This window comes from Lethenteron reissneri, chromosome 27, assembly GCF_015708825.2.
Source record: "Lethenteron reissneri isolate LAM-NWPU_2019-01 chromosome 27, ASM1570882v1, whole genome shotgun sequence".
Taxonomy (NCBI): domain Eukaryota; kingdom Metazoa; phylum Chordata; class Hyperoartia; order Petromyzontiformes; family Petromyzontidae; genus Lethenteron; species Lethenteron reissneri.
This window is the reverse complement of record NC_083805.1, coordinates 2,400,562-2,419,738: the sequence shown is the minus strand read 5'-3', so window position 1 is coordinate 2,419,738 and position 19,177 is coordinate 2,400,562. Positions and strand designations below refer to the sequence as shown.

At 50.8% G+C, this 19,177-nt stretch overlaps 2 protein-coding genes across 2 annotated transcripts; one reads left to right on the top strand and one right to left on the bottom strand.

Moving 5' to 3' along the window:
* Positions 1–1,364: 1,364 nt before the first annotated feature.
* Positions 1,365–6,001, top strand: MIF (macrophage migration inhibitory factor). Its single transcript, XM_061561073.1, has 3 exons — positions 1,365–1,625; positions 4,722–4,894; positions 5,683–6,001. The coding sequence occupies exons 1-3, from the start codon at positions 1,518–1,520 to the stop codon at positions 5,747–5,749; spliced, it is 348 nt and encodes a 115-aa protein (XP_061417057.1). The 5' UTR covers positions 1,365–1,517; the 3' UTR covers positions 5,750–6,001.
* Positions 6,002–6,145: 144 nt separating this feature from the next.
* Positions 6,146–12,511, bottom strand: CABIN1 (calcineurin binding protein 1). Its single transcript, XM_061561072.1, has 3 exons — positions 11,905–12,511; positions 9,717–10,114; positions 6,146–8,949 (listed from the first exon to the last, which is right to left on the bottom strand). The coding sequence occupies exons 1-3, from the start codon at positions 11,990–11,992 to the stop codon at positions 8,806–8,808; spliced, it is 630 nt and encodes a 209-aa protein (XP_061417056.1). The 5' UTR covers positions 11,993–12,511; the 3' UTR covers positions 6,146–8,805.
* Between the last annotated feature and the right edge of the window lie 6,666 nt (positions 12,512–19,177).

The window sequence follows — 19,177 nt, the reverse complement described above, 5'->3', positions numbered from 1 at the left end:
TGATGTTGTAGGAGTGTTGTTATAACAATTAGTGTTGTTATAACAATTCTATATTTATTGAAAGTTGCGAAATTTTGATGTGACGTCACATTCTCAACCCCCCCCCCTCTCGTCACACATCGTCACAAATATCTCCCCCTCCCGCCCCCAGGTGCGTGACGTCATGTATTGGCCGGCCCCTTAAACCATCAATGTCAGTCGCGTCATTACGCAATGGTGCCGCCCCGTGTAATTTCCCGCGCTTTTTCCCCTCCCTGCAAGCACCAAACAAATGAATCCCGCGCACCCCCCTCCCCGGAGAATTGCAATCACGCCATTGGCCCAGCACGCTCGTCACGTGTTTGTAATCCTCGCGCTGCACCAAATTTGGCGGGAGATATAAACAAAACCAGCCGCAGGCTTCGTTGCCACGGAGACGAAGGCCCCGTGACGTCATCGCCCGCGCAACTCGCCCGCCATGTTAGGAGGGGAGAGCTCCTGAGACCCGCTCGATGATAAAATCCCACGAAAGTGTTTGTCGATAGCGCGTTAAAGTCAACAAACTTTAGATAAATAGCTATTTTGAAGGGGGGGGGGGGGTGATATATTGTTGACGTTTCAGGCGATGACCCTTCTCGATAGCAATATAAAATGCGTAAGTGGTGGATGCTGGTTTCGCAAACAGACATCCACTCTTTTGCGAATTAACTCAACAGATTTGGCTCTTAAGGTTTTAATATCAGTCAGTACAACACGAAACAAAGGAACTTAACTTCCCCTAAGCAACACAATATAAACAGTCTCCCCCATATCGCTCTCCACGTAAAATTTAATTTGTATACAAATTAATGTTTTTGTGACGTATTTTGTAAGTTCACCAATAAAATGATCTGCATTTAACAACACCGTTTGAAAAACAATAGGTGTTTTTACCCTTTATGGCAATAAAATAGGTGTTTAAACACCTTTTGCAACAAATCAAATACAGTACTGCATTAACCACACCGTAATTGTGGCATAAGATGCTTTAATAACTTTTAATAACATGTAGGCAGTGCCTTTGGTGTAGGTCGATCAGTTTAAAAAACAATGCATATAAATTATCAAAACTATCGGATCAAAATGATTTGTTTTGCATGTTCACCCTAAGTACAATGTGTGTGAATTAATGCAATAATAACCTGATTCACTGCAAACATCAAAACACAACTCCCATTTAATTGCCAGAAAGGGGGTGCAAACCTTACTTCTTAGTTTTTCCAGACTCTGACATTGCCAACAACAAAAAACATTTATCCCTCGAAATAATTATTTTACATTTATTTAATTTACTTCCTTCAAGCAACAAGGCCGCATGATGACGACGTCCCCGATGCCGTCACCGTCACCGCCCCATTCGCCCCCAAGTGGCCGCACCGCTCACAATTCCAGCGAAAGCCCTCCACCGCAACTTGGGCCACAAATCGACAATTCGCGGCCACGTTTTTTTAAGGCGACGAACATCGATTTTGTTCTTCTTTGTCTGCAAAGCCAACGCGATGCCGACATTCGTGATTCACACGAACGTGAGCGCTGACCGCGTCTCGGCCTCGATGCACGAGGAGGTGACTGCTCTGATCGCCAAGGCGCTCGGCAAACCCCTGCAGGTGAGGGCCCTCTTTGTGGTGGTTGTTGTTGTGGTGGTTGTTGTTGTGGTTGTTTGTGGTTGTGGTTGATGATGGAGCTTCACGTGTCGTTGCAGTGGGACCTCACGCGTTCAGGGCCCGTGAGAGTTATCACGTAATGGGGAGTTTGAGAGTCATCACGGATTCAGGGAGAGATTCTCACCCGTTCAGGGAGTGAGAGATTCTCACCCATTCAGGGAGAGAGAGATTCTCACCCATCCAGGGAGTGAGAGATTCTCACCCATTCAGGGAGTGAGAGATTCTCACCCGTTCAGGGAGTGAGAGATTCTCACCCGTTCAGGGCCGTGAGAGATTCTCACCCATTCAGGGAGAGAGAGATTCTCACCCATCCAGGGAGTGAGAGATTCTCACCCGTTCAGGGCCGTGAGAGATTCTCACCCATTCAGGGAGAGAGAGATTCTCACCCATCCAGGGAGTGAGAGATTCTCACCCATTCAGGGAGTGAGAGATTCTCACCCATTCAGGGAGTGAGAGATTCTCACCCATCCAGGGAGTGAGAGATTCTCACCCATTCAGGGAGTGAGAGATTCTCACCCATTCAGGGAGTGAGAGATTCTCACCCATCCAGGGAGTGAGAGATTATCACCCATTCAGGGAGAGAGAGATTCTCACCCATCCAGGGAGTGAGAGATTCTCACCCATTCAGGGAGTGAGAGATTATCACCCATTCAGGGAGAGAGAGATTCTCACCCATCCAGGGAGTGAGAGATTCTCACCCATTCAGGGAGTGAGAGATTATCACCCATTCAGGGAGTGAGAGATTCTCACCCATTCAGGGAGTGAGAGATTCTCACCCATCCAGGGAGTGAGAGATTCTCACCCATTCAGGGAGTGAGAGATTATCACCCATTCAGGGAGAGAGAGATTCTCACCCATCCAGGGAGTGAGAGATTCTCACCCATTCAGGGAGTGAGAGATTATCACCCATTCAGGGAGAGAGAGATTCTCACCCATCCAGGGAGTGAGAGATTATCACCCATTCAGGGAGTGAGAGATTATCACCCATTCAGGGAGTGAGAGATTCTCACCCATTCAGGGAGTGAGAGATTATCACCCATCCAGGGAGTGAGAGATTATCACCCGTTCAGGGAGTGAGAGATTCTCACCCATTCAGGGAGTGAGAGATTATCACCCATCCAGGGAGTGAGAGATTATCACCCATTCAGGGAGTGAGAGATTATCACCCATTCAGGGAGTGAGAGATTCTCACCCATTCAGGGAGTGAGAGATTCTCACCCATTCAGGGAGTGAGAGATTCTCACCCATTCAGGGAGAGAGAGATTCTCACCCATTCAGGGAGAGATTATCACCCATCCAGGGAGTGAGAGATTATCACCCATTCAGGGAGTGAGAGATTCTCACCCATTCAGGGAGAGAGAGATTATCACCCATCCAGGGAGTGAGAAATTATCACCAATCCAGGGAGTGAGAGATTCTCACCCATTCAGGGAGAGAGAGATTCTCACCCATCCAGGGAGTGAGAGATTCTCACCCATTCAGGGAGTGAGAGATTATCACCCATTCAGGGAGTGAGAGATTCTCACCCATTCAGGGAGAGAGAGATTCTCACCCATCCAGGGAGTGAGAGATTCTCACCCATTCAGGGAGTGAGAGATTATCACCCATTCAGGGAGTGAGAGATTCTCACCCATTCAGGGAGAGAGAGATTCTCACCCATCCAGGGAGTGAGAGATTCTCACCCATCCAGGGAGTGAGAGATTATCACCCATTCAGGGAGTGAGAGATTCTTCACCCATCCAGGGAGTGAGAGATTATCACCCATTCAGGGAGTGAGAGATTCTAACCCATTCAGGGAGTGAGAAATTATCACCAATCCAGGGAGTGAGAGATTATCACCCATTCAGGGAGTGAGAGATTATCACCAATCCAGGGAGTGAGAGATTATCACCCATTCAGGGAGTGAGAAATTATCACCAATCCAGGGAGTGAGAGATTCTTCACCCATCCAGGGAGTGAGAGATTATCACCCATTCAGGGAGTGAGAGATTCTAACCCATTCAGGGAGTGAGAGATTCTCACCCATCCAGGGAGTGAGAGATTATCACCCATTCAGGGAGTGAGAGATTCTCACCCATTCAGGGAGTGAGAGATTCTCACCCGTTCAGGGCCGTGAGAGATTCTAACCCATTCAAGGAGTGAGAGATTCTAACCCATCCAGGGAGTGAGAGATCCTCACCCATCCAGGGAGTGAGAGATTCTAACCCATCCAGGGAGTGAGAGATTCTCACCCATTCAGGGAGTGAGAGCCTCACCCATCCAGGTAGTACATGTTGTTTATGTAATTTATTGTGAAAATTCCGTCACAGTTCCTATGATCACTGCTTCATTGCTTTCATGGCTTTATTTTGGTGATTTCGAAAAGTGTATTGGTTTAGCCATGTTTGTTTGTTGTAGTACAGAGTTAGACTGATGGCCTTAATCTAAGTTGTCTTGTTGTTTGACTTGCATCCCACTGGGATTTTTGCACACAGTGTTGGGTGTACGGTGCTTTTTCTGCAATATTTTGCTGTCTTTTCTTGGATTTTCTGTTTGCACTCAGTCACATATTCACTTTAAGATTTTTTTTGTTCATGTTTGTGTTTTTTGTTTGTTGCGGTTGCACCCGATTCAAGAGCCGAATGGCTCACAGGGCTATACCTAATAAATGAACTTGAACTAGGGGGATCCAAGGGACCCCCTGCCTGCCCCACGCACGTGTGACGCTGCTGGTACTGCCCGACCGCTCCAAGCCTCGGCTCCGACTACCTTGCCCTGCCCTTTCCTGCCCCAACTTCTCCTTCTTGATATTGCCGTGCTGTCATTCTACCCTGCTTCGCTCTGACCTATCTTAATACACCGTCATATTGCTTTGGCCCTGTGATACCGCCTTGCGCCCAATATTTCCCACCAACTCTACCTTGCCCAAAAAACGTTCTGCTAAAATTGTATTTTCCTATGCCCGCTGAACACTGCCATATTTTGTCTCTGGCTTGCCCTTACTGCGCCGTCAAATGCCCCCCTGCCCCTTGCCTCGTCCTCCCCTCTTCACCGCCTCAGTACGTGGCGGTGCACGTGGTTCCGGGACAGCTGATGAGCTTCGGAGGCACCAAGGAGCCTTGCGCCCTGGCTCATCTCTCCAGCATCGGCAAGATCTCCCCCGCTGAGAACAAGAAGTATTCGGCGCTGCTGTCGGAGGCCATGAACACTCACCTGGGCATAGCCAAGGACAGGTGGGGGTTACGCGCGTGATGGCATCGTCATCATTGTCACCTACCGTACAAACTCATGATAATCCACAATATTCATCATCAACCATCATATACATAATTTGACTACCATGCCCACTATCCATTCATCTATGGTCATCTTCAATATACACTTTCAATCTATGATAATACATGTACGATATCCACTACCATAATCGTGATCTACTAAGCCGACTATTATGAACAATGTACATCCCTCTGTCAATCCACTGCTGGATGAGGACCTCACCACGCCGTGTGGATCGTGGTGTTATTTGACCATATTTCACCACGCTGGTCAGTGCCGGCTTGGTTAACGTCGATGTGTCGTAGAGTACTGATAAAATGGTCCTCACAGCAGCAGCCTGTCAATCTGCATGGCGGTCTCCCATCCTAAATACAGGAGAGGATCAAAGCTGCTGAGCTCCTGAGGTATGATGAGATCAGGTCCATTCTGGGTGATTCGGTTAAAGGCAGAATGAATAACCACACGTGCAATTCATACGGCTTAAGCTGCGTAACTTAGTGGAAAAAACTGAATTAAACGTGTAATTTGAGTTTAAAACATTCAAGTGTATTGGAGTCCTCAATGTATTATAGAAATAAACAAAAACGTATGCAATTATAACTTGATAATACAATACTTTTAATATTTTAAAGGCAACTCAGTTTCGAATGATACACATTTCACCACTGTCTTTAAACCACGGGACCCATCAAATGTTTTGCGATGTCCACTTGTGACTCAAACTCTTCCTCTGCCCTCGTCCCAGGATGTACATCGCCTTCCACAACCAGGATCCCGCGAACGTAGGCTGGAATGGATCAACATTCGCCTGAACATCATCACCTCCGCTACCGCCCAACCTACCCCAACACAGCAATCCTTTCCCACCCTTGTGGTTTCCTTCCTTATGATCGAGTGGTGGACATTTCCCTTTCATTCCTGTCACACAGTGGCATTTCATGGATTGTGCTTGTCGTTTATTGATTGATGCAATTGTCTCTACCATTGCTGTTGTGCGAAAAATGAATCGCCCAACGACATCGAAGTCTGGAATTAAAAAATAAAATCCGCTTAATAACTTGAAACGCATTTTCCTTGTAAGTCACCGACCGCGATGTATCCGTAGAGGCATTGTTACGCGAGGATGACACCAGCGTGGAGTCCATCCCCCGTCTCCCTTCTCCCCCGGGGGCCCAGAGAACAAAGGGAGGCACAAATCTCGTACCAGAAGTTAATTTGTATGTTCATTTAAACACGCTGTGGTGGAGCTGCAGAGCTCCACTCACATTTTAGTGACATGGAGGCCCTGGAGTTAAAGGGTTTGATTCACATGTCGGATAAAACTACTGCTTCCCAGTTTACAAAACAGTGCCCAGTTAACATAAATGGCAACAAACTGACCAAATTGAGCTAAAAACTCCATTCTGCAAACATTAAGTGGCAAATGTTTTAATTATTTGACGAGAGTGTATGGTCTGGGGTATGCAGCGAATAAGCCAAATAATGTCTAGAGTTGTGTTTTTCCAATACATATGATATAATGTGCAATCCCCCCCCCCCCCTAATTCGTTTACATTCTTATTAAATTTATGATACCAGTTTGCAGTAAATCCACTGGTATAATGACAAAAAATATAGAATCATCTTCATCGGTCAGGGATGCCTGTGATGGGGGGGGGGGAAGGGGGGTCTACAGCGAACCTTCATGCAAAACCCCTCAGGATCACGGGGGGCAGAGGAGTGGAACTCAACTCCCGCGACAGCATCGTGCTTCTCGGCGCCCCCCTCTCGCACAAATATACAATACTGTTTGCTGCTGCGTGCGTTTTCGCGGTTGTAGCTGTGCCGTGCAACCCCACGGCGTGATTTCCCGTCGTACCACGTGCCGTTCGGGCACCACGCGCGACGTTCGCTCCCGAAAAAGCTCTCGGCGCGTTTTGACGACGAAACGTCGGGGACGCCGCCGTGCCGAACCGCACGCGGCACAACAATCCGAAAACACGCGGGCGAGGGGGGAAAGCTATTACTGCGCGCTCCAGCAATTTGTGTTCAAAAGGCAAAATCCTGCAGCCGCATCAAGCTGTCAAAATAGACGCGACGTGCTCATAAACGGTGGCAATTGTAGGATAGAAAAATGGCAGTTTGACATAACACGCGGCACGGTTATTAACGACGAGGACGAACGCTGGATAACTTTACACCGTTATCGACGTGCAAAGCAGTGCGTCCCACCGTTACTTGTCGAAAACAAACTCACCCCCAACAATGGCAACGAATAAAAAGGTTATATTAACATATTTCCACATCACTTCCCAGTCCAGACACCACGTATGGTGGAAGGCGCGTAACTAATTTCGCGACGGTAAACATTCTTCTCGAGTTACGTAAAACATTTTTTTTACACGGACAAAAACACTGTCGACGTTACTGACGTTCATAACTTTAGAATCACAAACAGGCGATTTACCGTTCCCATCTCGCCACTTTCCCACTGGCACATCCGAACCGTACCAGCACAGGGCTCACACGCAGCACGGGCGGTTTTTCCACTGGCTATGTGCCGAGCCGAGCCAGAACCAGACTGATTCACCAGCCTCGCGAGACGTCGATCGAAGTCTGGAGCCAAGTCGGGGGCCAAATTAATCGACTCGTTCATTTCTGCATAACGCCGGTCGGCATAAACTCGACACAGCGTCGCCGCGTCACCTACCTGATCATTGCGTGCGATGTTGGTGAGTACACCTGTGAGGACAGTGTCAACCATGTCGTCTACATGCAACTCAACTCGTGCATTGTGTGTGTTCAGTACACCCGAGAACACAACGTGCTCGGGTCACCTACACGGGTGTCTACTAATTTGCCGTGCGCGTGACGTTAGCGGAACGGCTCGGGCCAGCCGAGCATCGGCGGGGAGGTTCGGCACGGCCCGCCACGGCCCGCCACGGCCCGCCACGGCCCGTCACCGCCTGGCACGGCTCGGTTGTGCAGTGGAAAAGAGGCACGTTTGTTATTCGCCGATCGTACAGCGCTCCCCTCTCAAGGCCCAGTAACGGGACTCAACTTGGAAGGAGCCACTGGACGGGTGGTCGGCTTGGGCTTGGGAAGCGAGGTCATGGCTTAAGCAGCCTACATGCCACACGTCACGAGGCGTGTTGTTTTTTTTTGTCTTGTCTTGTACTCCTGCCTTCCCCCTAGAAAATACTGCCAACGAAAAGCACCGATATGTGTACACAAATGTATGGCTGATTACAAAACAGTACACACGGGGGGCTCTTTGTGTTAACCATCAAAAGTCGCGTCACATCAAAGCTTTTCCTGTTCCAAGCACGCTTTGGCCGGTCCCTCAACTCTCTTGCTAGCCCTGAGCCAAGTGTTGGAAATTCAATTTTTTTTCTTCCTTTGGCGGGAACCAGTCTATCCACAGGATAATCACTCTGTCATCTTCCCACCAACTGTTGCCACTCGGAGGGATTGCTGTAACACCGGAGGGTTGAAGATAGTCGAGCCCTGAGGAAGGTTCAAACTCATAACCTTCCACATCAACTCTCCCGGTTAAAGTCACAATATACCGATTGTATATATTTCAAGAAAAATCATTCGGAAGGGGGGACAGGACATGGAAGTCACAACTGCTCCAGGTTGGTAATGCCACAGGCGTCTAAACGTGTTTCCCGTTGTGTGTATGGCGTGACCTAATTCATGCACCATTAACGTGGACAAAACGTTCCTCCGCCTTGTCCGATTTTTGGCGAAATCGCTCCAACGTCTCTTTCCCACCGCCACCACCAACAACGGGGCGGGGGGGGGGGGGGGGGCAAACCACGAGCTCGGCGTTCGACAAGCGCTGCTGGCCATTGCGTCAACTGAGACGCGGAACACGACGGAGCCCCTAGATGTCCATCAGCTCGTCGTCCGTGTCCGACTCGCTCTCGAAGGACGACTCGAGGCTGGAGGTGTCGGGCGGTTCGAGCGCCGGCTGGCTCAGCGTTTCCCGCCGCACGGTGGCCGCCGACTGTGACGACAGGATGGCGCTCTGTGGCAACACGACAAGGTCAAGGTCAAGACGGCATCCTGGCCACGGCCGTCAACGCCACCATGCCTTGCCAAACGCTTCCTACCCTCTGCCAGTTCCCACACAGCTGCTGCACAAAATCCCACATGGCCAGACCAGTTGGTGCCAATCAATCACACTCTGATATTAGCGGCGGGCTGGGAATCCAACTCAGGATATCACGTCGCCGGGATGAAAGTGCTGTGCGCAAACCACTGCACCACCGCTCCACCTAAATATGCACGCGCACACACACGCACACACACGCACACACACGCACACACACGCACACACACACAAAAGACAGATCCCCCGGATAGCCTGAACAGACTATTGGGGCAAGTGCTGTTGGCACCTATGAAGGCCGGCGTGGCACACGAGGGGGTGGGTAGCCAACACCACGCCCGGCCGCCTTTGTTTCCCCGGTGGCGGTGTTTACTACACACCACACCAGGTACTCATTTGAGGCTGAGTCGACCAAGGGGAGGCCCATGACCGCTTCAGATAATCGCTGCTAGTATTGGCCGTGAGCAGGAATCGAACTCGGATGGCCGGGTTCATAGCGCAGCGGCGCTAAACGTGATACTACCGCTCCCCACAAAGACAAATGTGCTTTGAGCGAGCGCCGCTCCCCACAAAGACACGCTCGCACACGCTCGCACACGCTCGCACACGCTCGCACACGCTCGCACACGCTCGCACACGCTCGCACACGCTCGCACACGCTCGCACACGCGCCGCCCCCGCACCTTGAGCCTCTGCTTGGTCTCCTGGGAGACGCTGCACCGTGGAGACAGCATCGTCGGGGTCGGCGGGGTCACCGTGATCTCGGGGGGGTAGCCCCCCGCCGCCACCTCCCCACCTCCCCCGCCGGCGCCCCCCCCGACCCCGTGGGGGCCGAACGAGAAAGCAGCGGCAACGACAGCAGCGCCGTGCGGAATCACGAGCTTGGGCATCCCCGGCGGCGCCCGGGATCGAACCCGTCCTCCGCACCTCTGCTGCTGGTTCTGCTGGTTCTGTTGGTGCTGCTGCTGCTGCGCTTGGGACATGGAGCGAGACTCGCACGAAGCTGACGGGGGTAACGCGGCGTCGCTGCTTCCCGAAGCGGCGGGAGAGGCGCAGCATTCATCCTCGGGCAGATCCGGCACTGCGGGGAAGGGGGAGGGGCGGTTAATGGGCGGAGATGGAGCAGGCCGGGGTGGCATGGACGTACAGGTGTGAGTGATGTGGGGGTTAGAAGTGGACGGGGCGTGCTGCGGTGATGGGAAGGTGGGTAGTAAATACAGGTTGTGAAACTATGTGGGTATGCGCTTTTGTATTTATATGGAGTGCGCTTGTGCGTACGGACATGTGTAGTGACATCGGGGGTGTCACTGTCCGGAAGGGTCGTGCCGTTCGATGTTCCTACATCGTGGACAGCACCGTGTGGGTGACTGTGTAGCACCAGCCCTAGTGGGGCTTGGCGGGCACTGGGATGGTGCGGGCACCACACACAGCGTGTGGTGGGGGTTTTCCCGAGGGGGAGGGGGTGAGTGTGAGCCATGGGGCAGGGTTGCCCCGGGCCATGGCACTCTGGTTGACCCCGTAGAAGTGTCCACACAGGGGGCCCCATGCGGGCGGGGGGGCTAGTGGGTGATCACGTGTCCGGGGAGAGCTCTTGAGAAGGATCGAGAGGGAACGAGAATGTTCAAGAAGGTGGGCGGGGCCTAGGGCGGAGCGGCCCCGACCGGAGAGGGATATAAGGCGGGTCCCTGAGAGAGACCGGGGTCGCTGCATTCTACAAGCTGGAAGCTCAACACCTAGAAGCTGGAAGCTCAACACCTACAAGCTGGAAGCTCAACATCTACAAGCTGGAAGCTCAACGTCTACAAGCTGGAAGCTCTGCATCTACAAGCTGGAAGCTCAACATCTACAAGCTGGAAGCTCAACATCTACAAGCTGGAAGCTCAACATCTACAAGCTGGAAGCTCTGCGTCTACAAGCTGGAAGCTCAACATCTACAAGCTGGAAGCTCAACGTCTACAAGCTGGAAGCTCTGCATCTACAAGCTGGAAGCTCAACATCTACAAGCTGGAAGCTCAACGTCTACAAGCTGGAAGCTCTGCATCTACAAGCTGGAAGCTCTACGTCTACAAGCTGGAAGCTCAACATCTACAAGCTGGAAGCTCTGCATCTACAAGCTGGAAGCTCTACGTCTACAAGCTGGAAGCTCTACACCTACGAGTTGGAAGTGCAACACCTACAAGCTGGAAGCTCAACGTCTACAAGCTGGAAGCTCTTCGTCCTACGAGGAACCACGTGGTCGGAGACCCGAGTTAGGGCACGACCCTTCGTAGCTGTAACTCCTCTGTATAGTGTAGCTAGCTGGGTGGTCACCACCCTAGGTTGTATCTGGTAAAGGGGCAAGTCACCCCTTTGTGTTACGGTGTTACAAATAAATGTGTTGACTCTAAAAGGAACGACGTCTGCGACTCAGTTTGACTCACTACACATGTAAAGTGTACGTGTGAAGCTGTGTGGTTCGTGCACGCGCGTGTGTGTGGAAGTTTTATATACTGGTGTGGGTGGCTGCTGCGGTGCAATGGTTGGCAGCGCACTGGACGCGCGATTCAAAGGTTGCTGGTTCGATGCAACCTCCCGGCGCGGCAGTTAAAACATTGGTGGAGGTTTTGTTAGTTCGCACTGCCCTCCCCCTGCCCCACTGCCTCTGTCCCAGCAGCGTAATCGGGTTTGGCACAGTCCGCCGATCGGTAGCTCGCACGTAACCGAGTAAAGTGGGGGCACTGACGTCTGATCCGAGCGGAAGAGTAGACCAAATTCCCTGCCAAGGAGGCTTCTCAAGCGTCCCCTCCAGAGGAGGCCTCCTTTCGCCAGCAGTGGGCGCGAGCGAGCACTTTCAGGGCTGCGCCTTTTCCGCGTGCGATCCGGTGTTCTTACCTGCAGATCCGGCCATTGCACCTCCATCCTCCTCCCGTACTCCTCCCCCGCCCATCACCGTCGCCACCGTCGCCATCGTCGCCGTCATCGCCTCATCGTCAGATGCCGCCCTGCTCGTCGTGGACGACGGCGAGGTGGGTCCCTCAAGAGGAGGCCGAAGAGGTGGCGCAGGAAGTTCCCCGACCCCTGCGCTGGCGGTGACCGCGTCCCGAAGGTGCGGGCCCTTGGCAGTGAGCAGGAGTGGAGATACGAGGCGCGGATTTTTATTTAGAATCTTATATAGGTCACAGTGTCTGCTGTTACACAATCCGTGCGGCTCACCACCCCCCCCCCACCACCGCCTCTACCTTCCTGCGTCGTTTTTCCCCGCTAATGGAGCAAATCCACTCTTCTATAATTACCGTCGTCGCTTCGGCTGCTCGCTGTTGGCACAATGGGTCAGCTATTGTCCCCATGGGTCAGAGGTCGGCACACGTGACAATGGTCCGAGGTTTAAGAATGGAACAATGTGCCCCGCTTGATGCGCGTAACGTGCCGGTGGGGGAAAAAGAAAACCAGCGTGTGGATATTTGTTTTTCGTTGATTTCATTGGTGAACATGTGCGAATATAAAGATACGTTTAGTAATTGTATATTTTTTTTATTTAAAGCTTTCGTGACTGCAGGGATTCATATTCTTGGTTCTTTCGGTAAAGTCACGTAGAAGGGAAATAATAAAATAACATAATATAAATATATTATTACAGATATGTATATTTGGAATCATCAATTTTTTTTACACATTTGACAGTACAAATTACATACAAAAAATGTATTTCAATGTTTATCAAAGTACTTGTATATTAAGTATCCACTCCTGGACACTTGGTATCCACTCCTGGGTGAAGGCCTCCCCACAACACGGTGTCAAACATCGGGCTCGTTTGACCATACTTCACCACACCGGTTCTTGGTGAAGCGATCACACCGCCACCCAATGTGAGGCCGTGGCCATCGCCGTGGCCATCGCCGTGGCCAGGAATCAAACTCAGGCCACCGCATTTGTAGTGCAGCTCGCAAAACCACTCCACAACAATCGCTCCACAGGCCAATTTCGTAATAATCACCCAGAAATGTCTGTCCGTCCCGTGCGTGACGTCACTCCACATGAGGCCCACCTCCCGCGTGACGTCACTCCACATGAGGCCCACCACTCTCATTAATATTGATGCACACGTGTAAATTTACACTAACGCACAAGAACATGACGCACCCCTCATTAATAATGATGCGTGGATGACGTCACTCCACATGCCGCACCCCTCCCCAACTATTAGCGGGTGACGTCACTCCACATGCCGCACCCCTCCACAATAACCATGAGGGGATGACGTCACTCCACATGGGGCACCCCTCATTAATAATGATGAGTGGATGACGTCACTCCCCATGCCGCACCCCTCCGCAATAACCATGATGGGATGACGTCACTCCACATGCCGCACCCCTCCCCAATAACAATTAGCGGGTGACGTCACTCCACATGGGGCAACTCCCCCCCCACCCCTCATTAATAATCATGAGATGACCAATTTTTCTACTGAATATTTCAGATTTACTGCAATATACACCCATCATTGGACGGGCAAACAAGCTAGTTTCGTATTAATACTCTACACCAAAGTGAATGTGTTCAATCACTGCCGGTTATATATCCCAGTAAAACATTCTAACGGTGCACCCAACGTACACCAACGTTGAGTACAACGTTGCAACGTCGCCTGAGATGTGGTGGTCGACAGAGGGCAGTGTGGAAAAATCCATTGTTGTACCGTACTCTGCGCCCACGTCTATGCTTCCAATGAATGACGAGCGTGGTGAAGTTTAAACCTCATTGCCCTCAAGACTCACATGGCGTGGGGAGGCCTTCATCCAGCAGTGGATCGACAAAACAAAGGCTGTCGTGACATGTGCCAAAAAACAACAACACTCGCTCACTCACGATCCAATTTGCGTAATGACACTCCAGCGAGCCTCGGGGAAGCCACGTGTTCTCGCTCTCTCTCGCTCTCTCTCACACTCCCACACACGCTTTCTCTGTGCCTCTCCCACACTCTCTCTTTTTTTACGATCAGTGGAAACAAGAAGATGCTCGGTGTAGTCGGCACTTTGCTTCGTTCATCATTTCGTAATTTTTTTAATTTAAACTTTGCTTTATGTAAACCCGCACCTCTCGCTCACTCTCTCGCTCACTCTCTCGCTCTCTGACACTCATCACATGCATTCTCCCACACTCTCTCACTCCCCACGTGCACTCTCCCACTCTCTCTCGTTCTCTCTCACACTCCTCACGCACTCTCTCTCTGTGACACTCTCCCACACTCTCTCTCTCTCACTCATCACGTGCACTCTCCCACACTCTCTCTCACACACGCTCTCTCTCACACACACTCTCTCTCACACACACTCTCTATCACACACACTCTCACACTCTCCCACACTCATCACGTGCACTCTCCCACACTCTCTCTCACACACACTCTCTCTCACACACACTCTCTCTCTCACACACACTCTCACACTCTCCCACACTCATCACGTGCACTCTCCCACACTCTCTCTCACACACACTCTCTCTCACACACACTCTCTCTCACACACACTCTCTCTCACACACACTCTCACACTCTCCCACACTCATCACGTGCACTCTCCCACACTCTCTCTCACACACACTCTCTCTCACACACACTCTCTCTCACACACACTCTCTCTCACACACACTCTCACACTCTCCCACACTCATCACGTGCATTCTCCCACACTCTCTCTCACACACACTCTCTCTCACACACACTCTCTCTCACACACACTCTCTCTCACACACACTCTCACACTCTCCCACACTCATCACGTGCATTCTCCCACACTCTCTCACTCCCCACGTGCACTCTCCCACTCTCTCTCGTTCTCTCTCACACTCCTCACGCACTCTCTCTCTGTGACACTCTCCACTCTCTCTCACTCATCACGTGCACTCTCCCACACTCTCTCTCGTTCTCTCTCACACACACTCTCTCTCTCACTCCCTCGTTCACTCTCTCGTTCTCTCTCCCACTCTCCACGTGCACTCTACCACACTCTCTCTCTCACACGTGTTCCCACAGGCACGTGTACTCTTACCCATCCACCCATGTCAAAAACGCACACGTGGAATCACATGTGAATACACACATTACTGTGCGCGTGTAGACACACAGACTCACTCAAAACAAAGATCCCCCGTATAACCTCGACGGACCGATAGGGCAAGTGAAGCGAGCGAGCACCCACTCGAGGGTGGTGACACGCCCGGCCGATTAATTACACACCGCAGAAGGCACTCGTTCAAAATGCCGAGCCGACCTAGCTGATGCCCAAGCCCGGTTCGGATTAATTGTCACGCGTGTTGGTGGCCGTGAGCGAGGAATCGAACTCGAATCTCCGGGATTGTCGCACTACACGCTAATCACTGCGCCACCGCTCCCCCCTGACACACACACATACACACACGTGTATTCCCACTCTCTCTCGCACACACACACTTCATAATTAAAACAAAAATCTGGGTTGGATCGAGTAAATATAAATGTGTCGTTAAACCCGCCACCACCAAAGCCGACGTGTTAAACTGACATACCGGCACACGTGACAATCTGCTGCCTCTCAGATTGTGACTTTTTTTTCTGCCACTTAGTATAATCAATGAGACGTACTCCGTGCACACGTGGGCACATGGCTCGGGTTGGACCCCCCCCTCCTCCTCCTCCTCTCGCCTGTCCCGGATTACAACCCTAACGCAGAAGAAGATCACTAATCCCCCCCCTTTCACACGGATGAAAACAGCTCTCAGTCAGTTATCGTGGAAAGGGTCAGAGACCGCTTCGGTAGCCTGCATGGACTGTCCGTTCAAAGTGCTGTTAGCGAGCACCTATTAATGTGCCCCCCCCCCCCCACTCATGTGAGTGGAGCGGTGGTGGGGAGCGGTGGTGGGGAGCGGTGGTGCAGCGGTTAGCGCACCGCGCTACGAACCCGGCCCACCGGAGTTCGATTTCCGCTGACAACATCAATGAGATTTGAGGTGGCGAAGGTGTGAACCGGTCGGTTCCCGGGCCCTGCCCTAGGTCGACTCGGCCCTAAACGAGTGCGGTAGTACAGTTTGTAAATATGAGTGCGGGATTGGGGAGACAAGTGAGGCTGGTTATCGAGGTGCTGGTCACCTACTGCCACTCGTGTGCCGTCCTGTGCAGCCCGCGAAAAGCACTCGCCCCAATGGTCTATTAAATGTTACACGGGGGTGTGTCTCTGTGGCCAGAAGCACGCACGACCCCTTCCCCCCCCCAATGCTGCTGATGGTGATGATAGTATTGATGGTGGCAGTGATGCTGGCGATGTAGCCAATGCCGATGATACTCTTAGTTTTTTCGGTAAAGTCACGTAGATAAAAAATGAAATTAAAATTAATGAAAGTATTATTACTTGTTGTCAATCTCACCAACATTATCATCACCACCACCAACGTCGTTCCGACCATTATCACCACCATCATTGTTTCTTTTCACAATCATTGTCATCATCGGCATTAATTCTAGATTTGAAGCTTTCGTGACTGCAAGGATTCATACTCTTAGCTGTATCGGTAAAGTCACGTAGGTAAAAAATGTAATTAAAATTAATGAAAGTTATAATACTTTCATTAATTTTAATTTCATTTTTTACCTACGTAATTAAAATTAATTAAAGTAATAATACTTTCATTCATTTGAATTTCATTTTTTTTTACCTACGTGACTTTACCGAAAAAACTAAGAGTATGAATCCGTGCAGTCACGAAAGCGTCAAATCTAGAATTAATGCCGATGATGACAATGATTGTGAAAAGAAACAATGATCGTGGTGATAATGGTCGTAACGACAGTGGTGGTGGTGGTGATGATAATGTTGGTGAGGTTGACAGCGGTGAGTCGATGTTGGCTACGTACGGTCCGACAGAAGTTCAACATACATACATACATGTTGACGATGTGATAACTGTGAAAATAAGGATAACTGTGATAACGATGAGTGACGATGATTGTAACGCTCATAACAGATGATGGTTATTACAAAAGTGATGACGACGGCGTTGATAATTGTGATGATGATGTTGAAGATGGTGGTGATGGGATTCATGCACTGCGGTCGGGATGCATTAGCGCCTGCTAATGCGTGGTTCACGATTATGTAAGGCAATGCATCAATCATCAATATGCCTTTGCTGCTGCTGCTGCTGCTGATGAGCAACTACACGGACTAAATCTCAGCATTAACGCAGAGAGCTCTCAACCCGATCATTAACAGCCCCACTCCACACTCAAGAAGATCACGTGCACCATCACCCTGAAGACAAAGATCTCCCCCTGCTTAGCCTGAACAGACTGTTAGTGGCGGTCGGAATTCAACGTTCACGTTGCAAGGTTCATCGTGCATTGCGCCGACCACTGCACCACCACCGTCATCATCATCATCAGCCATGATCAATCCACTGCTAGACGAACCCCTCCCATATTCATAATCAACGTTTTTGGGTTAGATCGCGTTATTTATAAATGTGTCGTAACCCTCCACCACCCGACACGGCCAATCAGCAAAAAAAGTGTCACGTTGACAAAGGACAAATAGTTCACTGCTGTAGCCCACCGGTGTGTTGAAGCGTGAAACCACAACATTTACAATTTTTGAGTACGATGTTTCGCTGGTAATTGCATCCAGCATCATCGGGCAATTCGCCAGAAAGCCTACGTGTTAAACCCCTCCCATATTGACCGATCGTAAATAAAATCTGGAAATAACACGAGTCGGCAAATATATGACGTTTTTTGCCGCCGTGACACCCCGAAAGCAGCTCACGCGGGTTCGCGATGCCTCGATGTCTCCCCCTCGTCCCCTCTCTCCCAGCAGCCTCTCTCGCCCTCCCACATATCGTCACCGATTTGCCCCCCTCTCATTCTGTCTAAATGCAGAGCGCGTTGCCTTGGCGACTGGGTGAGAATTGAGGTGAGGCCGGAGTGAGACGAGGACAGGGCAAGGGAGACGGACGCAGCGGTGAGGCGAGATGTCAACTACCTCGCCTGGTACACAGGAGGTCGCGAGTTCGATCCCGACCCTTATGTTTGAAGTTTGCGTGTCTCTCTCTCTCTCCCCGTGGTGGTGTGGATTTTCTCCGGGTCCTCCGGTTTTTTCCCTCCACATTTAGAATCAACGTGCGTTTAGACTTTAGAGTATTTGGCTGCTATAAATATTCCACTTGATAAGCTACTTCGTTGAGCTATCATTTGTGATAGCCAGGTCGCTTGTGAAAATGAGCTACATAGCTCAGTGGGCCCTGGTAAAATAAAAAGTTTAGTTTACAGAGGGAAGGACGGGAGAGACGGGGATCAGTTGAACGCATCTTTTCGATGCGCCTTCGGGGGTTGTTACCGCGGGTCGCTCGGCACGATGTCTGACATTTCGCCCCAAGTGCCGGTAGCTTCTTCAGGAACTGGCCGTTATATATGAGCTCGCAGGCTGCTGTTGGTGTTGTCGGTTCTTGGCGCGGAATGTCTCGGCTCTCTGGCATCTTGGTGACGCCAGCGTGGAAAGTATAGCACGCTTGTATTGTTCAAAACGAAGAAGACTGCCACATCTTCTCGTCAAGTTATAAGTTTCCTCTCTGTAAAAGGCGAGCCAAACTTCTGCGTAAGCGCTTTTTCACGGTTGTGCTGTATACCCGGCAAACATGGAACGTTGGTTCAACGTTGAGCCAACGTCGGGCCAACGTTGTTCCAACGTGAACTCCAACATTTTCCTATTTACTGGGTAGCTCTTGATTTTGTGGGACGAAACGTCACGCATCAGGCCCGCACCGTGCCATGAAGCACGAAATATCATCAGAGGGCCTCTCTCCTCCTCCTCTCTCACCGCGTGTACCCGTGGTCCCTCCAAGCGACCTAGCGCGAACCAGCCCTGATCAATTCTCCGCCCGAGTGCGCAGCTGAAATCCAAAAGCGTGACTCCCCACCCGTAAAACATGCAAACGTTGAACCAATATTTGAATTTTTTTTTACTGGGACACTGCCAAGAATGGGAGAAACTGCAGCAGAATGGGGGTGAGGGGGTAGAGGTCATTCCAAGGAAATGCTAAACACTGACCCCCGCTCGCGTTGCCACCTCTGAGGTCTGCGAGACATATCATGACATTCATAATATAGGGATTTTTAGGGTTAGATCACGTAAAT

Excerpts from the sequence above, each read along its gene's own strand:
- MIF (XM_061561073.1), top strand. The coding sequence starts at position 1,518 with ATGCCGACATTCGTGATTCACACGAACGTGAGCGCTGACCGCGTCTCG. Across the intron at positions 1,626-4,721 it reads CGCTCGGCAAACCCCTGCAG|TACGTGGCGGTGCACGTGGT; the intron begins GTGAGGGCCCTC and ends TCACCGCCTCAG. Across the intron at positions 4,895-5,682 it reads CTGGGCATAGCCAAGGACAG|GATGTACATCGCCTTCCACA; the intron begins GTGGGGGTTACG and ends CCCTCGTCCCAG.
- CABIN1 (XM_061561072.1), bottom strand. The coding sequence starts at position 11,992 with ATGACGGCGACGATGGCGACGGTGGCGACGGTGATGGGCGGGGGAGGA. Across the intron at positions 10,115-11,904 it reads TGCAATGGCCGGATCTGCAG|TGCCGGATCTGCCCGAGGAT; the intron begins GTAAGAACACCG and ends CCTTCCCCGCAG. Across the intron at positions 8,950-9,716 it reads AGACCAAGCAGAGGCTCAAG|AGCGCCATCCTGTCGTCACA; the intron begins GTGCGGGGGCGG and ends GTGTTGCCACAG.